Consider the following 20,124-nt stretch of genomic DNA (forward strand, 5'->3'; position numbering starts at 1 on the left):
AAATGATGGGGGAAGGAACCAAAGTGGTAAGTAGTTTTTTCCTACCTTTTTGTGTGCTCAGGGAGATCCAACCTTGAATTTCACAACAGTGATAGGCTCTCAGCCAGGCCATAAACATGGAATATGAAATTTAAGTGGGCCACAGTGCTTTTACTTATTGTTGTACACAGGAACAACAGGAGGGTGTTCCATGTTTGAACAGAAAGAAAGTGAAAAAAATAAAAATAAAAAGACATCATATGAAACTTTTCTTCCCAAAGAAATGAGGACGTGGACATACAATGAATGGCATGTCTATACAACTCTCAGAGATTTCTGGCCTTGATGACGGCTGGACATTGTTTACAGAGTACAGTCATGTGTGGATCTAAGTAGATTTGAAATTCCAGCATGGTCAACACATTGCTGCTACCACATTCCAAAAATTCCACTGGGTGTATCTGCTATGGTTTGAATATCCCTTCCAAAACTTGTGGAGAAACTTAATTGCCTTGTGATAGTATTAAGAGATGGGACCCTCATGAATGTATCATGCCACTATCATAGTAGTGTGCTCCTGGTGAAAGGACAAGTAAGTCCTCATCCTCTATCTCGTGCGCTCGCTTGTCCTTCCTCCTTTGACCATGGGGGGTACTGTGGCATAAATGCCCTCCCCAGAAGCAGGTGCTATGCTCTTTAATTTTCCATCCTCCAGAACCATGAACCAAACAAACTTTTATTGTTTATAAATGATCCAGATATAAGTATTTTATTATAGCACTGGAAAACTAAGACAATTCTCAAACGAGTCTCCATTTCTGGCTGCTCAATGAACTACGCATCAATTAACCAATCAGATGGCATAAAAGGATATATTTATAAGTGGCTAATGCTCCTCTATGTCCCCAACACACACACACACACACACAAACACACAATCTCCCCTATTATTATTGTCTGTAAAAATGAGAGAATTAAGGGGGCAATATGAAAATGTACTGGTTATTTCTGCTTCAGGGCCAAGCAAAATGTTTCTAAATGAAATGGCCTATCTTGCCTCTATGAAGGTCAATAACAATGAAGCAAGTGATTCTCAAACAGGCTCCTGTGCTTCATATTCCTCTTGCTTGAAGAAGGAGTTCTAGCTTTTAGCTAATGGAACGCCCATTTGGCTCATAGTATTATTGATTTTTATTTTCATGGAACCATAAATATTGACAACCATCTCAGTAAAATGCCAGTACCTCCCTACCTACCTACCTCCCGCTGGCAGGCTGATCCTTGGGCCACTCTGTGTGCAAATCTCAGTCCTCTGGAGATGATGAGTAGGATCCCAGGAGGACTGAATTCTGGATGACACACAGGGAATCCTAAGGGCACCGTGTGCAGAGTCTTCCTACAATTTCACCTGACACAGACGGAAACTCTTCATTTCAACACATAATGAAAGATTATGTGCAGCTTTCCAAAGGGGAAAAAGTACACAAAAACTTTTTAATGTTCTTGCCCAGAGAAATCCCCCGTGAATTAGGATATAATCCTTCCGCACGGTCTAATCAATCTTTTCCTTGCACAGCCCAAACACAGGGCTCCTCCAGGGCTGGATGGTCTGGGCTAGACACACAGAAATTCATTATCTCATCTGCCTGGTGCCACTGTTTCCAATAAAGTGTAATTATGGTGTATCGAGCTCCTTCTCACTTTCTCAAAGCCACGCCATAAACTTTGGGTCCGTGTGCGGTTACTTCCCAGTCAGTCTTCATTAGGTTGAATTGTCTCCGAACAATGTCTATTTAATCAGCAGGGTGCCTGCTGATTTTCTTTTTTAGAATTCATATTACTGTAATAGACGCTGGGTGACTTCGTGCCTTAGACACTGTACAATTACAACCCAGTGTTTCTCCTGGCTTCGAAGGCCCAGCAGCCAGTAAATGGGGGTGACCTGGTCCCAGAAGACGCTCCCTTTCTGAGCCCTGCACTGCCCCTCTGAGTAAGCTATCTACCTGGGGAGAATACCCTGCCTTTGCCAACTTATAAAAGTATACTATTGTCATAACATAACAATCCCACTACGGTAAGTGGCAAGTTCAGAGTGATTTGTTATTGACTCACCTCTATAAGGCAGGGGCTTGTGTAGTAGAATGCTCAGCAAATACTTCCTGAGTGACAGGAGAGAGAGCTGAGTAGACACACATCCTTCCCTTCGTTTTCTGACACACTGAGCAGCACTAGTGGCCAGAAAAGCAGTATACCGACACATCAAAGAGATGGAAAAGAGAGAAAGGAATTCATTTCTGAACACCTACTGTGTGTAGTTCTGGCACCATCAGGGCATGGAGAGCCTTGTGAGCCATAAGAAAGAACTGGCTTATACAGGTTTTGCTGAATGAAGCTGATCTTCAAAAAAAGAAAGTTGTAAGAATAAATAAGTATGATGTAAAATGGGAGAAAATGTCTGTAATAAACCTAAGATAGCAAGATTTCTCAGGGGAGGAAAAAAATCAAATCCAATTAGGTATTTTCAGATTGCTTTTTCACTGCTTTTCTGACACAGGTTTCCGTACCTTACGTCTTGACTGCATTTTATAGCCCCACATCAGTGAAATCATCTTCAGGGAAACAGTTTCCTTGGCTCCTCTTGTCTGGCTTTGCAGTGTTATAAGGAGCATGGAGTGGATTTCCTCTCTGAGGCAGCCAATTTCCTAAGCAATTAAATGCTGTTTATATTCCAAACTCTGTGCTTGGGTTGAAATTGTCAAGCCTGATATTACCTGACTCTTGCCTAAGATGTATTCTCAGCTAGTTCATTCTACTGTAACAGCCATCTATTAAAATTTCCAATCTGTTCTCTCCTCAAGGGATCATACAGTACTTGGCAAAGGTACAGCTTCTGAATTTTGCAAATTATTCTCATCTATATAAATATATATTTTTTAAATGGCAAGGCTTGCAAATTACTCTACAAAATTGACATCCCAATCTGCTATCCTCTAAAAGGAGAGGCAAATGCCATGTACCTCATACATGCATAGATGTCTCTGGTCTGGTTTCTTAAAAATAACATAATGTAGATGCCAAACTTTCATGAAATTCCTCCAGGAGGTTGCAGAACCAAGGTACTAGTATTTGTCACTTCTAGGGATGGATGTGAATAAATATAATTTAGTCCATGTAGATCAGGAGTTGAGACCACATAAAGCACTGAATATTAAAGGAGAAATTATTTGTTCCAATGAACATTCCTGGCTGAGAATACTGCTCTTTCTCATTTTGGATACTCCTTGTGGTTTCTAAGCTGACTGGAGAAGTGAGAGAGAGGTCTGTATTTACACCATGTGTGACTTTTATTGAAGGGGCAGCCACTGCCTATGTATTTATGCCCATCTGATAGGTCTCTAGAGAGCAACAAAATATGCACCTAAAGTGTCAGTAAGAAGTGCTCCATGGTTACACAGGGGCACTGCAGTGGCAACTGAGGCTGATTAGGAATTCCCTAGCCGGACAGGGGGTTGAGGGCTAGAAGCACAGGCCTTTTATTTTAAAGCATAGAAAGTCATTTTTTTTCTTTCTAAAATAGGTGTCAGGCAGCTTTTCATATATTTTCTTTGGTGAAAACATACCATCCATTTAAGCCACTGCCAGAAACACATCAGCTAGGCTCTGAAACAGTTAGGACTGGCCACACCCCTCCTCTCACCTGGAATTTTTTCCTCTCAAATCCAGCAATAGCCTTTCAGGCTCCAGACTGCTTTTCTAGCTTCACCTTTTTCTATAAATGCAGCACCTGGGCCACATTCCTCCCTGCTTCCCAAGTGTCTTTATTTCTAGGCTCCAAACTCTGGATAGAATGCCTTTATGTGCCCCCGACTTCCCTTATAATCTTGGAAGAAAATCTTGTTTATTCTGCTAAGGTCCAATTCTACCTGCTCTGTGAAGACCTTCTCGACACCTTCATCAACTTTGTTGCATTTGCCTGATTTCCCAAAGCATATTGCACAGCCTTGGGCTGGTGGTTATCCATGTGCTTCATTCCACAGTTTTTCATTTCCCTGTGGACACTTGCCTAGGGCAACTGTGACCTATGCTAGTCCTGACAGCACCCAATGACCCAAAGATGGTCTGTCCATTGTTTGCCTATAAAATATCCAGATGTTGCTCAGCTCTCACAACTTTGGTCAAAAACAGAACTGAATTCACACACACTTCATCCTAATGTCAAACTCTAGCCTCTTTCCAATCATTATGATGTTCAGTGTCCTTAAACCCAGAGGAAGCCTCAGCAAACACTGGAGGAAATGAAATAGCTCTCTTCTGCTGCTGCTCATCTGTAGGCATTCAGAGTGTTCCTTCAACTCCAACTCTGAAGACGGGCCTCCATGAAATACAGAGATCCTCCTCTATCCTGCAATGGATCCTACCTAGCACAGTGTCTGACATGGCTCAAGAAGTTACGAGTAGAGTCTTGTGGATGCAAACTCCACAAAGCTCTGGGAATACTAGGAACTGCCAAACCATGGGTGAAGCTACTTCCCCAGGCTCACTCAACACCAGGCCAGAGGACAAGAGCCTGCTCTTGGGTTGGCCGCTGTCCACTGTTCTGCCCCATCATTCAGTGAGTTTGGTCATATGACAGTACACAGGCACTGATGGTGAGAAGGACAGGGCTCACTCCCCAGCAGGACGACGAGGCCTAGGTATCAACACTTTGGCTCACTTGAAACCAGCAGGAAAGGGGCAACAGGAACACACAGGGCTCCGGCACTGCTTTCTCTTTCAGTAGTGACTGTGGTGCAGGAAGAAAAACCAGCACCCGTGGCTTCCTACCTTTCAGCTTCTCTGCCAGCAGCGCTGCTTCATGCTCCGAGTAGTGCATTATGGCTGGTGGCGAGGGCGGCCGGAGCCGGTCCTCCTCCAGCTTGCGACGATGCCGCTCCTCACGGGCTCTCATCCTCTGCTTGCATTCCCACTCATAGAAGTCATCTCTGGCCTGGGCAAAGTCTACGTGAAGGCGGCCTGAATCCTTTTTGTCTGTGCTAGACCCTAATCGCATCCGGTAACCTGAAACCAGGGGAAAGTCTGGTCATATCAGGGTCACCATGGACTCACTTCTGCTCCAGGCCCTCACTGGGGCTAGGCAAACCACTTAACTCCGTTGCCCTCAGGACAGGACATCTCCCCCAAAGAGGTAGGAAAGCACTTCTCCTCCCCAGAGAGACCCTGAAGCCCTACTAAATTAATTAAGCCTGTTAGGGTATGAGAATAAAGATAACTCTGGGAGGTTTCTTAGAGGATGTCTTAACCATGTTCTAACCCAGTGTCACCAACAGAGGATGATCTTAAGAAGCAGCGGTCAAATTGTGGTAATTCCTTCTTCCCTCTGGCTTCCAGGAAGCTCAGAAACAAATTCGGTATGTAGTATATTTTTTATTCCTGCCCTTTTATGGCCTTGATGTTTTTGTTTCCAATTTACTATAACTTTATTGCATAAGCACTCAAATTCTTCATAGAAGAGGGGTGGGAGGTATGAGTAAATAAAGAGCATCTATGATATTTAAAAAGATCTCCAAAGTAAATTCCAGAACACCTCACTTAGGCTGTTGCTTCATTCCCCTAGAAAATACGGCTGCTCAGTTTTCTCTCAGCAGCTGCAAAAGCCACAATTACCAAGGCAATTTTGCAATGCTGTTTTATTTCCACTTATCCTCTGGGGCATGCAGGGGAATATTTTACCTTCAATCAAGAGGCCTCAATACTGCCTCCCTTGCAGCCCCGCAGCACCCTCATCTTGCATGCAGCATCATACAAATTGTCCATACAGTCTTTAAAGGCCACGGGAGCCCTATGCAAGAGCCCAGAGCTAGGCCAGAAAAAAAAATGGGCCTGGAAATATTTGGGGGATTTACTGAGAGCTACCAAACTTATAAAGATTATGAGCAAAAACTAGATCTGAGAAATCAACACAGGACTGAAACCAGCCAGCCAGCCCAACTTCAAATGAAGAAGAGTTGACTTTGAGGTTGTTCTTCAGTTTGGGCTACTCAGATTTTCAGAACATAAATTCAGGTCCCAGCAGGAACACGACTGCCAGGGGCTGCCAGAGGAGAGAGCAAAATAAGCACTTTTGCTGTGCAGGAGCTTTGCAAATAAGATACGACTACAGAATGCTAGGCTGTGCTATGCTGGTATTCAAGATCTCATGGTAGGTTTCAATGGATTACTGTAGCATTTTGGGTTAAAATACAGCTGAAAATCCCTGTAGAGGGTGGCTTCCTCCTAGGTAGGGCACTTCATATCTTTCAAAAGTTATAAATAAGATACAGATCTCACAACTGATGCCTGCATGCCACTGAACTTTTCTCCCTCCTAGGTTTCCAAAGTGTTATCTAAAAATGGGAAGACATCACAATACCAATCAAAAATGCAAACAGCCCACTGTTCCCAGATGAGCAGAGTTAATGCTAGAGTAAAATGTGTCTTGGTTGTGGGCCATGGAAAGTTAACAAGTCAGCAGGCCATGGTGATACATACATAACAGCTGAGCTGACTAGACTGCTTGGGACTGGCCAGCTGCTCCAACTGGCCTAGCAACTTTCCCTCGTTTTATGTACAGAGAAATGACTTGTCTCATGCTTCTGGTTCCAACATCGTCTCTTTCACCAAAACATCGTCTCTTTCTCCAAAACATCATCATTAAGGCCTTAAAAGAGACCCTGATGAGGATGAGACTAAAATTAGCCTGGCCCTCAAATGCAAACATGGGTCTAAAATTAGATAGGCCTTCCAGCTGGGCTGGGCTTGCAGGAGCTCAGATGCAGGGTTTGGGATATAGCCTACCTGCCTTCCTACCCCTGCAATTAGCCAGCATTTCAGATCATCCTGGCTCTGATGTTGCAGCCTCCACAGGGCAGCAGGCTGGAGACCTCTACACCCAGGCAGGGAGGCTGCAGCTGAGACCTGTGCTGGTGCTTCATCCTGCGGCAAAGGGGTGGACCAAGGAGCCATGAGGGGCTTGCTGAGATAGTAAAAGCAAGGACCAAAGACTAAGTAAAGGAATACCTTTTGGATGCCTAAATTTGAGACTGTTCATCTTTGTTAGTGTCCTTATGAGGCTCTGATTAGGTCTAAGTACTGGGTTGGGTCTAAACTAGTGTTGTAAAAGACCTATGATCTACTCAAACCCTTTCATTGAATCAGGAGGGATCAAGTAGTACTATTATTGATAGAGCCGTCATTAGAACCCAAGTCCCTAGGGCAGAGTTTGCTGAGAAATAAGAAGCAGTTCTTTATCCTGATCAGCATACTTCTGCTTAAAATAGCCATGTACTGAATGGTTCCTATCACAGGTACCTGCTAAACACTTAACATCATTTGATTTAGTCTTTGCAGTCTTGGTTGGTAAACCCTAAGAATCTCTACTGTGCAGATGAGGAAGTGGAAGCTGGAAGAGAGGTCATCCAGATCGGGGTATGTGAAACCCAGTGCCCTACCCTCTCCAGAATCCCTGGTGGCCTAGTAGCTGTGAGTGAGTTGCCAAATGTCTTTCTTCCAGGTTTGTCTTCCATCTCCATTGTGGAATGCCTTCAGACTTCATTTTTCACTTTCTAAGGATTCATTGGAATAAAGGTTAAAAAGTTCCCTGTGTCATTATCTGGTTCAGGAAAATCTCTGGGGCACTGAGAAAACCTCAAGGCTTCTGGGATTTGTACAGAATGTCCTGGCAATGAAGGCTGATTGTAGAAATTAAGTAAAATCTCCCCATAATATCACATGGTTTCCCCCTCCTGTTGTTTTCCCACCTTCCCCCATTAGCTTTGCATTAGGAATAGAGAGGTGGTATGCAGCGTGGCCGACTGGAAAACGGCATTGGAGGGTTCGAGGGAAAGGTGATCAAGTTGAACCTAAAAAATAAGTCCTCTGTAAGCCACATATTAATAATAGTCCCATTGTTCTTAGATTTGGCAAAAGCCTGTTGACAGACTCCATAACACTTACTTTAACACCCACACAGTGGAAGGCAACATTAGGCTTCATTTCAACGTCTGTAAAAATCTCTTATAAAAACTGCCACCAAAGACTAAGGATAGTTAGTCTTTTATATGTATATTTTTAGTTGTTGATGGATTTTTTTTATACTTTTTAAAATTTTATTTATTTATATGCAGTGCCGAGAATGGAACCCAGTGTCTCACACGTGCCAGGCTAGGCCAGCGTTCTATCACTGATCTACAACCCCAGTCCCAGGACGTTAGTCTTAAGGAACCAGCAAGTGGGCATGATATTGAGCTTTATTATCATGCCACTAAAACACTTTCCTGAAAGGAACTGATCTTGCTTTGGTGCCCTGGTGTCAAAAAAGTGAATTCACTTCTAAAAAAATTAAAATTATTCTGAGAGTACTTTACTCCCCCAGTGGATTTACATCCAATAATAATAATGGTCCTCCATACTCATAATATTGCTTTTCATCTAATAAGTGCTTGAGAGCATTAATTAGAAACTCGATGGAATTCCTTAAGACTGGAGGGTGGGAAATCATTCCTGCAGTGAGGTACATTCACAGGCTTAACAGAGAGCTTCTGGGAGCCAAGGAAAAAGGCAGAATTCCTCCTTCGGTAGCCCCAAAGTATTTGGGCTTTATTGTGCATTAAGGCAAAAGGGAATAAGCTCATATTAACATCACAAAACATGACAAAATGCCTAGAAAACCCCTTATGTAATGCAAAGTACCAGAAAGGTAAATGGCTTTATCAACCATGAATTCCTCTGCAAAGCGAATGTGACAAAAATTCTTCTTGCTTTTTCGGATGGCTGTAATATCACCGCACTGCTCAAAGACTTCTTGAATAATTTCCTCAGTAGCATTTTCTGGTAATCCTCCGACAAACACAGTCTTACACCCCGGAGGTCGTTCTCTTGTGGAAGGAGGTGGGAGATCTAATATCACAACAAAATAGAAAGTTTTGTCTTATTGATTGGCTCTCTTTTCCTAGCTTCCCTGGCAAAGAAAGGTAAAGCTTGCCCCAGTTATTCTGTCCAGGCTGAGTAAAGGTCAACTTCTGTCCCAAGTTACATTTTTCCTGGGCTGTCTTGTTTTAGGTTCCTCTCCCCTCCTCCTACCAATCTTTACTTGCTGTGTTCATTTCTACATAGAGGGACTGTGCTTGTCCATGAACAAAGATAACGCACATGTTAGCATAATTTCATTTCTTCTTTATAACACAGAGGCCCAGAAAGGGGCGGGGGAACATTCACAAAGTACAAAACATGATGAAATAACAACACGATGAGAAACCTCAGCTTGTTATCTGCTTTGTCTCGTTGCTAGGTAAAGGAGAGAAAAGGCTGAACACAGGAAGCACAACCCAGGGAAGCACACACAATACTTACTTGGCCGTGAAACATCATGCCTGAAAAAAAATACTTTGTTATTATTCACATTTAAATGAGCAAACTATTAAATTTGGGGGAGGCTGTATAAAAAGATAAAATGTACACTGTCACACATTTTACCTAGTTTATATGTAGATTACTAAAGCAATCTCCTGAAAAGTCCACTTAAAAAAGGAAACACTGATTAATATGAATAAAAAAAACCTAGCTATTTAAGTCCATAAACTTAGTATCTGAGGCTAAGTTAAAAAAAAAAATCCCAGCCTATTTACTCCATCAAATGTATGGATTCCTTTGAGCAAATGCAATCTGATCCAGAAATTCTGAGATGCAGGCTCCAGCCCCTGCCCCCAAATTGCTAACTGCCAAATTAATTCAAATTTCCATCTAGCAAAACACATTTTGGAGTTTTTCTCCTACATTTGTGAAGATAGATGGAAGTGCTTATATATTTCACATTATGTTTTCCAGGAAATGCTAGGCTTCACTGCATGCAAAAAGATTCTTAATGCTACAGATAAATCCCCAAATCCCGGGTACTGGCTCTGTAGTGTCATGTCAGCCCCTAGACAGACACACAGACATGTCCTTGTATATCTATTCCAATCTAGAGATAAAAGTCTTCTTAAAAAGGCTCCTGGTTTTATACATGCATGTGTGAGTCATATATGAAAATTAATGCAATAATATTTCAGATTTTAAAAAAAGAAATTTAAAATGATGAACAAATATTTCTCATAGGTGTTACTTACTTGGATTTTGAGGGAAAAGAGTACAACTTTTGCAGTGGATTATTTCTTTGACAACTGCCACTTCTGTTGGTGGTGGGGGTGGTACTAGACCCAGGCCTGGTATCATTGGGTTAATGGGGGTTATTCCAGTCATCATGTTGAGGCTTGGATCAAAGCCTGGGACACAGATTGAATCTGTAAAGCACACAAGATAACATTTTGGTGGCAGAATCTTAAATCCATTTTCAAGACTGTTTTTGTTAGTTTCCTGCAAAGAAACTTATACTTTTTGTTTTTCAGGAATTTCTCATGGCATAGATGCAGCAATATAGAAAGCTATTTCAAAAGGTAAACAGAGAAAGAAAAAAAGATGAACCCGAAACTACACGAAAAGGAAATTATATTACTTAAAATATTAACATGGCAGAACAGAACACAGCCTATTAAAGTGTAAAACCATGCACCATGAAGCTTCACTATTACTGTGAATCTGTTTTCTGTTTCTTAACATCAGTGTACTGTTTATACAGCCTTATGACCCAGAATGTGGGAAGAATATCATTTAACATTGAAGTGCCCTGTGAATCTAATTGTCAGCTAGTTTTATCAAAAGAGTCTTCCTGCCCAACTGACCTAGATTTGGGAAAGTTCAATTTACATGTGCAGACTTTATAATGATCACTCAGCTCCCACCTAACCCAGCTCTCCTGAGGGAAGGTGCAGGGGTAGAGGTTGGGCAAAGAATGATTATAACTACTATGGCTGGGTTACAGACATACAGGAAAAAATTAGCTATATACATTGCAGAATTCTATTGGGTAATCACATTTTCTTCAATCAGCAGAAATCTTTATACCAGTACAAAAGTAAAACAAACCAAAAAAAAAAAAGCATCCAAAAATATAAAAATTGTTTTAGTGGGATAATAAAGCAATTAATTTTCAAGGTAATATCAGGAACTTTTTTAAATGTATGACCTCTATTATTAAAAAGACAAAAGATAACAAGTGTTGGCAGGCATTTGGAGAAAAAAGAGAACCCTTATATATTGTTGGTGGGAATGTAAATTAATACAGTCATTATGGGAAATGGTAAAAATAGAACTACCATATGATCTAGCAATCTCACTACCAGGTGCACATCCAAAGGAAATGAAATCAGTGTGTCAAAGAGACATCTGCACTCCCATGATTCTCACAGTTCTATTCAGAATAGATAATGTATGAAATCAACCTAAACATCCATCAACAGATGAATGGATAAAGAAACTGTGGTATATGTGTACACAATGGAATACTATTCATCCATAAAAGAAAGAAATATTTTCTTTGGTGACAACATGAATGAACCTGAAGAGAGTATGTTAAGTGAATAAAGCCAGGCTGAGTGACAAACAGTGCCACATCTGCAAATGTAATAAGTTGACTTTGTGAAGTAAAAAGTAGAATGGTAGTTATTAGGGGTTGGAGTGGTTGAAGAGGTAGGTTGGGAAGATGTTAGTCAAAGGATACAGCATTATAGTTACATACGGGGAATAAGTTCATGTTGTACAGGATGGTGACTATTCTTAATGATGATATCTTATATTCTTGAAAAATGCAGAGTGGATATTAAGTGGTTTCACCATAAAAGTGGTAACCATGTGAGGCGATGCCTTTGTTAATTAGCTAGATTTCACTGTCTTATGATGTTTATATATGCTTCAAAATATTTTTTACCATAAATATACACAATTTTATCTGCCAATCTTACACAGAAAAAAGGAAGCCTTTTCTAAGAGCAGGAGCTATTAAAATACTGCACTGCTTTTGTAAGACTTATCTGCAAGGGGATCCCTCTTCTGAGGGTTTTTCTGTTTGCAGAAAACAATGCTATCTCTGATGTTCCCAGGTACACAGATGGTAGCATAGATGACACTGAGAGAGGGCATGGTGACTCTACTCCATTCTGCATGGATGACATTTCTTCTCATCTCCTACTCTCCTGGCTCCTTCTCTCCCCTCATCTTAGATCATTCCCATTCTTTCTTTCTGCTCCCCGCCCCCGTCACCTCTTTTTATGCTCTCATGTCCAGCCTGTCCCCTAGCCCTATGCATGAAAGGCTGGATGAGCCCAGAGGCAGACGTGATGACAACTGTACCCTCTGTTTACTAAGATGCTCCAGAGGTTATGGAAGGCTAGGCAAAAGCTTTTTCTTTCTGGGAAAAGGCAGCTAGTATTCCTCCTGCTTCTTTGAATAGGCCCATTCCTCCTCTGGGTAGACCATTATAAAGAATGTGACCCTGATCTGTAATCTCAGGAGAAAACATGTCTCATTTATTAGAAACTCCATTTAATTTCATAGCTTACCAGAGTCACTTCGGTAAAATGAGGGCTTTGTGTGTGTGTGTGTGGGTGGGGGGGTGGTGGTTAAGTTCTAAATTTAAATTCGAAAGAAGCATTTTCTTTTAGAAGTCACCTTGACATTCCAGGTGCTTTCTTTGTACTCATGGTTCTGTTTTCTCACCTGTGACATGGGACCCTCTGACTGAATTTATTATCCCTTAGAGCACTAGCACTCCCAGGACTCCAGGACTGCATGCAGATGGTGTTTAGGAAGAAGAGCTATACAAGCAACATAAAGTTTGGAAGTGACAAAAACAAGATTCAAACTCCAACTATTCATTTCATCCTCACAAAGTTCCACAAGCATCATTCCCATTTTATAGATAAAGAAATTGAGCTTAAAGCCGTTTAGTAAAATTTTGGACCTCCCAAAACAAACAAATGATAGTCAGAACTATGGTCCAAGTCTCTGCTCTACATTTAAACATGTTTAAATATCACTATTTCAAAATTTCCACGTAGAATGACCCAACTTGATTAGTCAGCTTATACATGCCACTACTTTTAAAAATATATTTTATCCTTGAAGAAAAAATCAAGATTTTCCCTGCTGATCCAGATGCTAACTCTAAAGAAGGTCCAGAATAGAATGCTTTTCCACATTTTGATCACTGAAATAATATATTGGCTTCTAAGGTGCATATATTAGACATAGAAGTACTGGCCATGGGAATATGGGCATGGTTGTGCTTTTAATTTAATCTCATTCCATACATAGGCTTCATCTGTTTCTTTCCTGGCCTGGTCCTCACTATTGTTTGCCAATGCAGGATGATTTAAGGCTGAAACTACTCAGGACTGCAAACCCTGAAATGTTAGTCCTGTGAATTATAATAAGCAGATGTTTTCCACAAATGAGATGAGAAGCCAGAGCTTACATTCTCTTTTAGTTCTAACAGACTTCTGTTTTCTTTCCAGAGGCCAAATAAATAAATATTCAGAAATCGGGACAAAAGGCACTACTCCTGAGCAAATGTTTTAATATACAGCAGGAGTTACTTTGCCTTTTCTGAGACATCAATATGAAGAGACTATGAGGTTTTATAAAATCTGCATGGTGAGTGCAGTAGCTTGAAAAGAGCTTAGAAAGGAATTAACACTTAAATTATGTTGGACCTCAAAGGATCTGAGATTCAGTCTTTGAGTGGAGGGAGGAAATAGGGAGGGATTAGATTTAAAAAAAAAAAAAAGAAATCATTACTTTTTAACAATATATGAACAGATGGAAATTGTTTTCTCAAATGGCACAAAAGCACATTACATACTAACTCATTACATTCAATGCACAAACTTTAAAAATGAAAGACATGTACACAGGAAGACAAAGGCGAAGGCAACACAAGTTTCAAGAGTCAGTCCTGGGCTTGTTTGAAAAATTGCCCATGAACCTCAGAGATGATGAGCTACGCATAAGCCATTCGATGAAAAGACCCAAAGTATGTAGCAGGACTTTCCTTTAGAGACTGTTCCTACCCAAGGGAGGGCTTTCCACTTTAGACTGTAGCCCTATCTGGCTCCTCCCTGTACTGCTGGCTCCAAGCACAGAGCGGGGAGGCCACAGCTCAGCAACATTTCTTTTTGGCTGTTTATTCTCAATTGGTGAAGACAAAAACTATAACAAAAGTCTGGTTTACTGATTCATAGTCCAGTGTTTTACAAACAAGATGAACATTTTTCCAAGTGTGGTTGGAGAGGTTTGTATTTGGGATTATAGAGGGACAGCAGCTGAATTAATTATTAGCTCATTCATTCATTCAGAATTTCTTGGTCATTTGCTATTGGCAGGATCTGGAGTTGTCAGGGTAACAGTAATCAACTCGCCCCTGGGAAATCACAGAGTTCAAGAAGAGAATAAAGGACAGGCCTCAGACCCAACAAAATGGTGGGGTATCAGAGATGAGACTCAATGTGTGGTCCAGGAAGGGAACTGCTGGTGGAGAGTCCCCTAGGCTGGGGATCCCAAATACTTTCCATGGCTCTGTAATGGTGTGTGCGTGACAGGGTGACCATGACATGCTGAGAGGCTGTATGGGTCTTGCAGACCAGAAAGGACCTTGCCCTTCAACCTGGTGAGTTTCTACTTTCTTCTCACTGGCAGCCCCTGAAGGTCAGAAGTGCAGTGGGTCAGCCAGACCCTGCACGGCTAGCAGGGCTGGGCAGCCCTCATCCTTCTTTTCTCTGTCTGCTGTGCTCTAGCAGTGGCTTGATCTTTTCTGCTGTTTCTGGTGGACATTCCTAGTGAAGAGTTTCCCATTTGAGGTGAGAACTGGATTCCAATGAAAAGAAAGGCGTAGGGCCTCTTGCCAGTCAGGGCTGGACGTAATTAGGTTAGGTGTGAGCTGGGAAACCAGGCGGAGGCTGGGGATGAGGGGACAGAAACAAGATGTCAGTGCCAGGAAAAACTCTGGCCCAGAGGCAGAACAGAGTGTTCTAAGAGAATAAGAGAAAAGAGATTAATCAGAGTAAATGGGAGCAATGCAGGCCTCATCCTGGACCGAGGGTACCCAAGAGAGTGGCTGAGCACATGGATGTTAGAACAGGTAAAACACTGTCTGGGCAGGGCTGCTGCACAGGGTACTCTGTGCAAGTCACAGGCCTGCAACATCCTGGGCCAGGGTTCTACCTCAGCATCAGCACCACTGGGTCTTAGGTCAAGAAATTCTATGCCATATGGCAGGTTACCTATGCTGGGTCTCAAGCAGAAGTAAGACAGTATCTGGACACCAGAACTGAAGCACAGGATTTGGGCAGGCACCTCAGTTATCACACATGGGGCCCAGGTGAGAGGATGAAGCCTGCATGGGTGCTGAGTCCCAGAAGGCAGGGCTCTAGGGTCCTTCCTCCTGAGGCCCATGGACCCATGGGTCAGACAGACATGCAGCAGCACCTCTCCTTTCTCCAGAAGAATCATTGACTTAAAAATACAATCAAGCTGGGTGCTGTAATCCCAGCGACTTAGAAGGCTGAGGCAGGAGGATAGTGAGTTCAAAGCCAGCTTTAGCAAAAGCAAGGTGCTACAGTGATACCCTGTCTCTAAATAAAATATAAATAGGGCTGGGGATGTGGCTCAATGCTCACTCGAGTGCCCCTGAGTTCAATCCCTGGTAAAACCCCTCCCCTAAAATACAAGCAATTATCACCTTACAGAGAAGCCACATGACCCATGAGGGCAGTGCTTTCTGGAAGTCTAGGATGAAGAGACTTTTTCAGAGTAGTCTCAAGCTACAATTGATCAATGCTGTGCTCTTTTATAATGTGAGCTAGCGCATAAACTGTTAAAGTAACACTTTCAAAAATTCTGTTTCATGTTCTCCTTTGTTCTTTAAAAACCATTTTGTGAACAGCAGAGGAAAAGGCTTTTTTTTTTTTTTTTTGGTACTATGAATCAAACTCAGGGGTGCTCAACCACAGCCCTATCTTTCATTTTATTTAGAGACAGGGTCTCACTCAGTTGCTTAGCGCCTCACAGTTGCTAAGGCTGGCTTTGAACTCCCGATTCTCCTGCCTCAGCCTCCCCAGCTGATGGGAGGAAAAGTTGTTTTTAAAAAGGTGATCCTGAAGTCATGGATCAGACTGGGCGACCTAAGGCTGATAGGCTTCCGAACTTCTCTGGGTTTCAGTGTGAATATGAACATGTATAGCAGACATAGTGTGGCCACAAAACAGGAGGATCCAAGACCACCTGGGTGAAAGCATATCAAAATGCAAAGAGTCCATATCTACAAACAGACCTGAGACCAAGTCCTGGGTCTGCCATGCACTGGCGGGGTTTAACCTTAGGAAACTTAACTAATCTTTCTAAACCTTCCTTATTATATCTGTAAAATAGAATAATTTATCTTTTTTATGTTCTTGTGAGAACTAATGGTATTTAAAAGGACAATGTTTGGTATGTCCAGAACAAGATAAGTACTCAATAAATGGTATTAATTACATAAAGCATTAACAAATATATCTATAAGTGTAATAAGTATTTATATAACCTTATATGGATGTCATATAGTTAATACAGAATATACATAAATGGTCATGATATGTGAAGATAACAAAGTGTTTCATTTGACAAACATGTGAGCACCTGCTAGCTGTTGGATGTTTTGCTAGGTATTGAGCAAGCACAGACACTGTGGGGTACGAGTCCTGTCTTCACAGATGTGACACGTCCAAGTGATTAAGAGCAACCTGATAGAAAGTGACAATACAGTATAACTGTGTGGAATATTAACATAGGCTTATGGAAACACAGAAAACAGGAACATCTAAACCAGTCTGCAAGAGGGAGTGTTATAAGGGTTACATTATGGAGTTTTTATAGTTCTAAGCCTTCATACCAGTGAATATGACGTCATTTGGAAACACGGTATTTGCAGATGTAATCAAGCTAAATTGAGGTCATACTGAATTAGAGTCAGTTCTATCTAATAATAGGACTTGTGTCCTTATAAGATAAGAAGAGACAGAGACACACAGGGAGCATGCCCTGTGCTGACAATGGTAGTGATTTGGAGATATGTAGCTGCAAGTCCAGGATCACTAAGGACCGTCAGCAGACACCAGAAGCATAGAAAGGCATGAGACAAAATCTTCCCTAGGTCCTACAGAAAGAACACAGCCCTGCAGACACCTTAATTTCAAACCTCTGGCCTCCAGAACTGTGGGAGAATATGTTTCTGTTATTTCAAGCCACCAGGTTTGTTACGGCAGCCCTAGGAAACCAATACAGGGGACAGTGTTAGGAAAGGGATCCTGGAAGGGTGAGAGACAACCTCATCCTTTGAAAAGATGACTTATGTGCAGTGGACATGTAGAAAAGAAGGAGTCCCTGAGATATACTTATTGGGATCATAAATACAAAAATGTCTAAACGTTCTCTTAGAGGAAATGTTCCAACCTCATCCCCGGAGGCAGAATTGCTCTTAGGTTTTCCTGTTGTGGAAAAAACAAACCCTGAAGATTGCTATGTATTGTTAAGAACAAATCAACAGCACAGATTATACATGAGCATAATAGTGTACTTTATAAGTGAATGCCCACAAGCAGGATCTTGAAGGAAGTGAAATTAAAAATGCACTCATGTTCTTTCCAAAGGGATCCAAAGGCAGAAAGTCACATTTTTTTCCACTTAAATCCAAGGTGTATATCCAGCATGAGCTTCTGGAGCCTCACTGTGCACGCTTTATAAACAAAGACCTCATTCTATCAACAAAACCCTCTGTCTCCTTGACCAGGGGGCTATGCTAGCAGCATGGTGCAATGCAGTTGTCAACAGCTATTTTAAGTACTGTTGACTTGGGTGAGAAGATTTGTGTCCATGTTTGAAAATATGCAATGACACGAAGTAAAGAACATTTCAAAACTTCTGGCCTCAACAGAAACACAGAAGTGACTGCTCAAGGATGTCTGTCAGATCTTGCCAGCAAGGCTGCATTTGCAAAACCAAAAGTGTTTTGAGTGAACCTGAGGTAAGGGCCCATCAAAGATGCTGTGAAATTTACACACATGGAAGTGTGGTGATTGACATCAGTGCTGAACAATTTCTGTGCAGAGGCCTGGGCTGTCACACTCAGAACCAGCTAGCTGATCTATGTTCCCTAGACCTGCTGGAACATAATCTTAAGACACAGTGGGCCTTAAAGTGGAGGCCAGAAACCATGCTGAAGGGTGCTGGTCAGGTGTGGAGGGGTCCCTTAGACAAGAAGCCAGGTACACTGGACCTAAGTAAAGATAAATTTCCAAGGTGAAAGAGACATGGATGGGCATGATCTAGTTCTATTCTCTGGATTTAGAGATGAGAAAACAATGCCCAGAGACAGTAAAGTGACTTTCCCAAAGTTTGAGCTAGTCACAGCATGCTAAGGGTGGGGATAGAATGAGAACAGACAGTCATAGTGCCACTTCATTGTGCAATTGGATTGTTTGGTGACTTTCCGACCTGCTTGCCTTTGGAGACTTCTAGAGATGGCTTATTCACAGCCTATTCTATTTCCTAATGGGCTTCATTGTGAGAAATATATCCTCACATGTTGACTCAGGGCCCAGAAAACTGTAGTCAAAGTCATTTTTTTCCCCTTTTTTGGCACTCTACCACTAGGCTACATCCTCACTCCCACACCCTCTTTTTCTGAGACAGGGTCTCCAAACTGCAGAGGCTGGTCTCAAACTCACAATCTCCTGCCTCAACATCCTGAGCCTCTGGGATTACAGGTTGTGGACCACTGCACCCTGCCTAAATCCATACTTCTTATTCTGAGTGCCTGGTCTGAGTCTCTTTCCCACCATTACTGGTCACATGCCTGAAGGAAGCTCACGCCAGCCTCAGTACTCTGCTTCCCTCAGTCCCTCTATATGTGGTGGCCCTTTCCTAACGGTCCACCTTTTCTGAGCTCTAGCCACAAAGTAGCTGAATGATTAGCAGTCATATCTCCCTTTCTGCATTCTGATTTATCTATCTATTTATTTACTTTAACCACTTGGAAAGCATTGGTCATGTTTGGTGCTTACCTTGTGCCAGGCCTATACTGAGTGCTTTGTGACTTATTATATGATCCTTTGGTAGTCCCCATCTCACGGAGCTGACACCATGAATGACCTCATTCAATGGAAAGATACCCATCTTGTCTCTGCAGGATGATGTCCTAGTGAAACTTGGCAGTTGACATTTTGAAACGAAATGAAGGATTTTGCATTTTCCATCTAATTTTCCAAATCCGTCTCCTTAGGTTTTCCTCCTGTCTTGAATCTTCCCAACCTGGACCTCAAGCTCTATAAAATGGCAGGACAACTCTCTAGCAGAGTTCCTTCCATTTCTCATTTATGGGTGAACTTCTCCTTGCCTGTCCCACTCGGCCACAGAGGTGGAGATCCGCCTATTACCAGATTTGGGAGGGGAAATGTTATCTTCTTTTCCTGCAGATTTCGGGAGGACCAGGGCTCCGGCTGGGTGCCTGCAGCCTGTCCTCATTCACTACCACCCTCTGCCAGGCAGTTAGCCCTTTGCCCCCAACAAGTGTTTCTACTCTTCCCTGTCTTTACCTTTATCCTGAATGTTCTCCACTGTCCCTGCACCCTCAGTTCTGTAAATTCTAGCATGTGTTTATGGAAACATTTCCTTAGTCAAATCCACTAGGAATCCTTTCACATAACATTTGTTTCTGCTGAACCCTCTGTTGTTATTTCCAGTTTTGAGGGCCATTGCAAAATCTCAGGGATGGACAGAGGGTTGCTCAATTCCTTGTGTTGACATCTCATGTGTACCAAGCTATTTCTTTGCTCTGTAGCCTACAGGTGTCCTCTCCCTTGTCTGTATGTGTTGTCTGACGTGGTCCACAGCAGACTGTTCATGGAACTCTGGGCATCTATCCTATCCATCCCTACTACTAGGTCTTGTCTATTTCTTTTAAGGTCACCATCTTTTCTCTCAGTTCCTAGTTTAAAGCCTCTGTGGGTAACCATATTCAGTAATATGTTAAACCCTCTTAGAAAGATCTGCCTTTGAAAGTATGTCTTTATCATCATCTGGTCTGTTCCTATTGCTAATTGAGATTCTCATTAGCTGTCATCCAGAATAATGCAAAGGCCTCATTTTGTCCCAGAGATATGGCTTCTGTATCTCTGTCTTTCTTACTTTCCTCTCCCCTCT

The 20,124-nt window shown here is 42.1% G+C and overlaps 1 protein-coding gene across 12 annotated transcripts in view; it reads right to left on the minus strand.

Moving 5' to 3' along the window:
• Positions 1-20,124, minus strand: part of Enox1 (ecto-NOX disulfide-thiol exchanger 1) — a 521,454-nt gene that overhangs the window by 148,847 nt on the left and 352,483 nt on the right. For all 12 annotated transcript variants that reach the window (XM_040281478.2, XM_021719677.3, XM_040281477.2 and 9 more), the window contains 3 exons: positions 10,122-10,295; positions 8,707-8,913; positions 4,804-5,037 (listed from right to left, as the gene is read on the minus strand). In XM_040281478.2, the coding sequence (XP_040137412.1) occupies positions 4,804-5,037; positions 8,707-8,913; positions 10,122-10,295 (615 nt within the window). The remainder of the gene's footprint in view (positions 1-4,803; positions 5,038-8,706; positions 8,914-10,121; positions 10,296-20,124) is intronic.

This window comes from Ictidomys tridecemlineatus, chromosome 6 (genome assembly GCF_052094955.1).
Source record: "Ictidomys tridecemlineatus isolate mIctTri1 chromosome 6, mIctTri1.hap1, whole genome shotgun sequence".
In the NCBI taxonomy this organism is placed as follows: domain Eukaryota; kingdom Metazoa; phylum Chordata; class Mammalia; order Rodentia; family Sciuridae; genus Ictidomys; species Ictidomys tridecemlineatus.